The 451-nt window shown below is 77.2% G+C and overlaps 1 protein-coding gene across 1 annotated transcript in view; it reads right to left on the bottom strand.

The window, feature by feature from the left end:
* RGMB (repulsive guidance molecule family member b) overlaps positions 1-413 on the bottom strand; it is a 19,089-nt gene extending 18,676 nt beyond the window's left edge. The window contains exon 1 of the mRNA XM_010567963.1: positions 75-413. Within this exon, the coding sequence (XP_010566265.1) occupies positions 75-413 (339 nt within the window). The remainder of the gene's footprint in view (positions 1-74) is intronic.
* Between the last annotated feature and the right edge of the window lie 38 nt (positions 414-451).

The following is a 451-nucleotide window of genomic DNA, read 5'->3' as shown; positions in this document are numbered from 1 at the left end:
TGGAAGAGAATGCGACCGGGCAGTGGAAACCCGCAGCCCCGAGCCGCCCGTAGGCCCCACGCCGCCGAACGCACTTGCGCCCGCCCCCGGCCACACCCGCTGCGCGCGGCCCTGACCGCCCCGTCACCTCCCATTGGCTGTTCGGCCTGTCCGACAAGCCTCGCGACGTGCCGTCGGCGCGGCCCCGCCTCCCCGGGCCGGCGCTGATTCGAGCCCCCCCCGCCCCCTCGCGCCTTGCTGCCTGCCCGCTGGGCGCTGCGCAAAAAGCCCCTCCGTCCCGGCGGACGGCGGTCCCGCCTGCCTGCCGTCGGCCCCATTGTCACCTCACTCGGCCACGCGCGGCCAATCGCGGCGGCGCCCGCGGGCGGACCCCAGCGCTCCCCGCGGCGGTGATTGGCTGTGCCGGCACACATGCGGCGGGAGGGTCCGCAGTTCCACGCGCCGCCGCCAG

Source organism: Haliaeetus leucocephalus, unplaced genomic scaffold, assembly GCF_000737465.1.
Source record: "Haliaeetus leucocephalus isolate CR32 unplaced genomic scaffold, Haliaeetus_leucocephalus-4.0 Scaffold231, whole genome shotgun sequence".
NCBI lineage: Eukaryota > Metazoa > Chordata > Aves > Accipitriformes > Accipitridae > Haliaeetus > Haliaeetus leucocephalus.
Note: the sequence above shows the minus strand (reverse complement) of the source record. Positions and strands in the feature narration are given on the sequence as shown.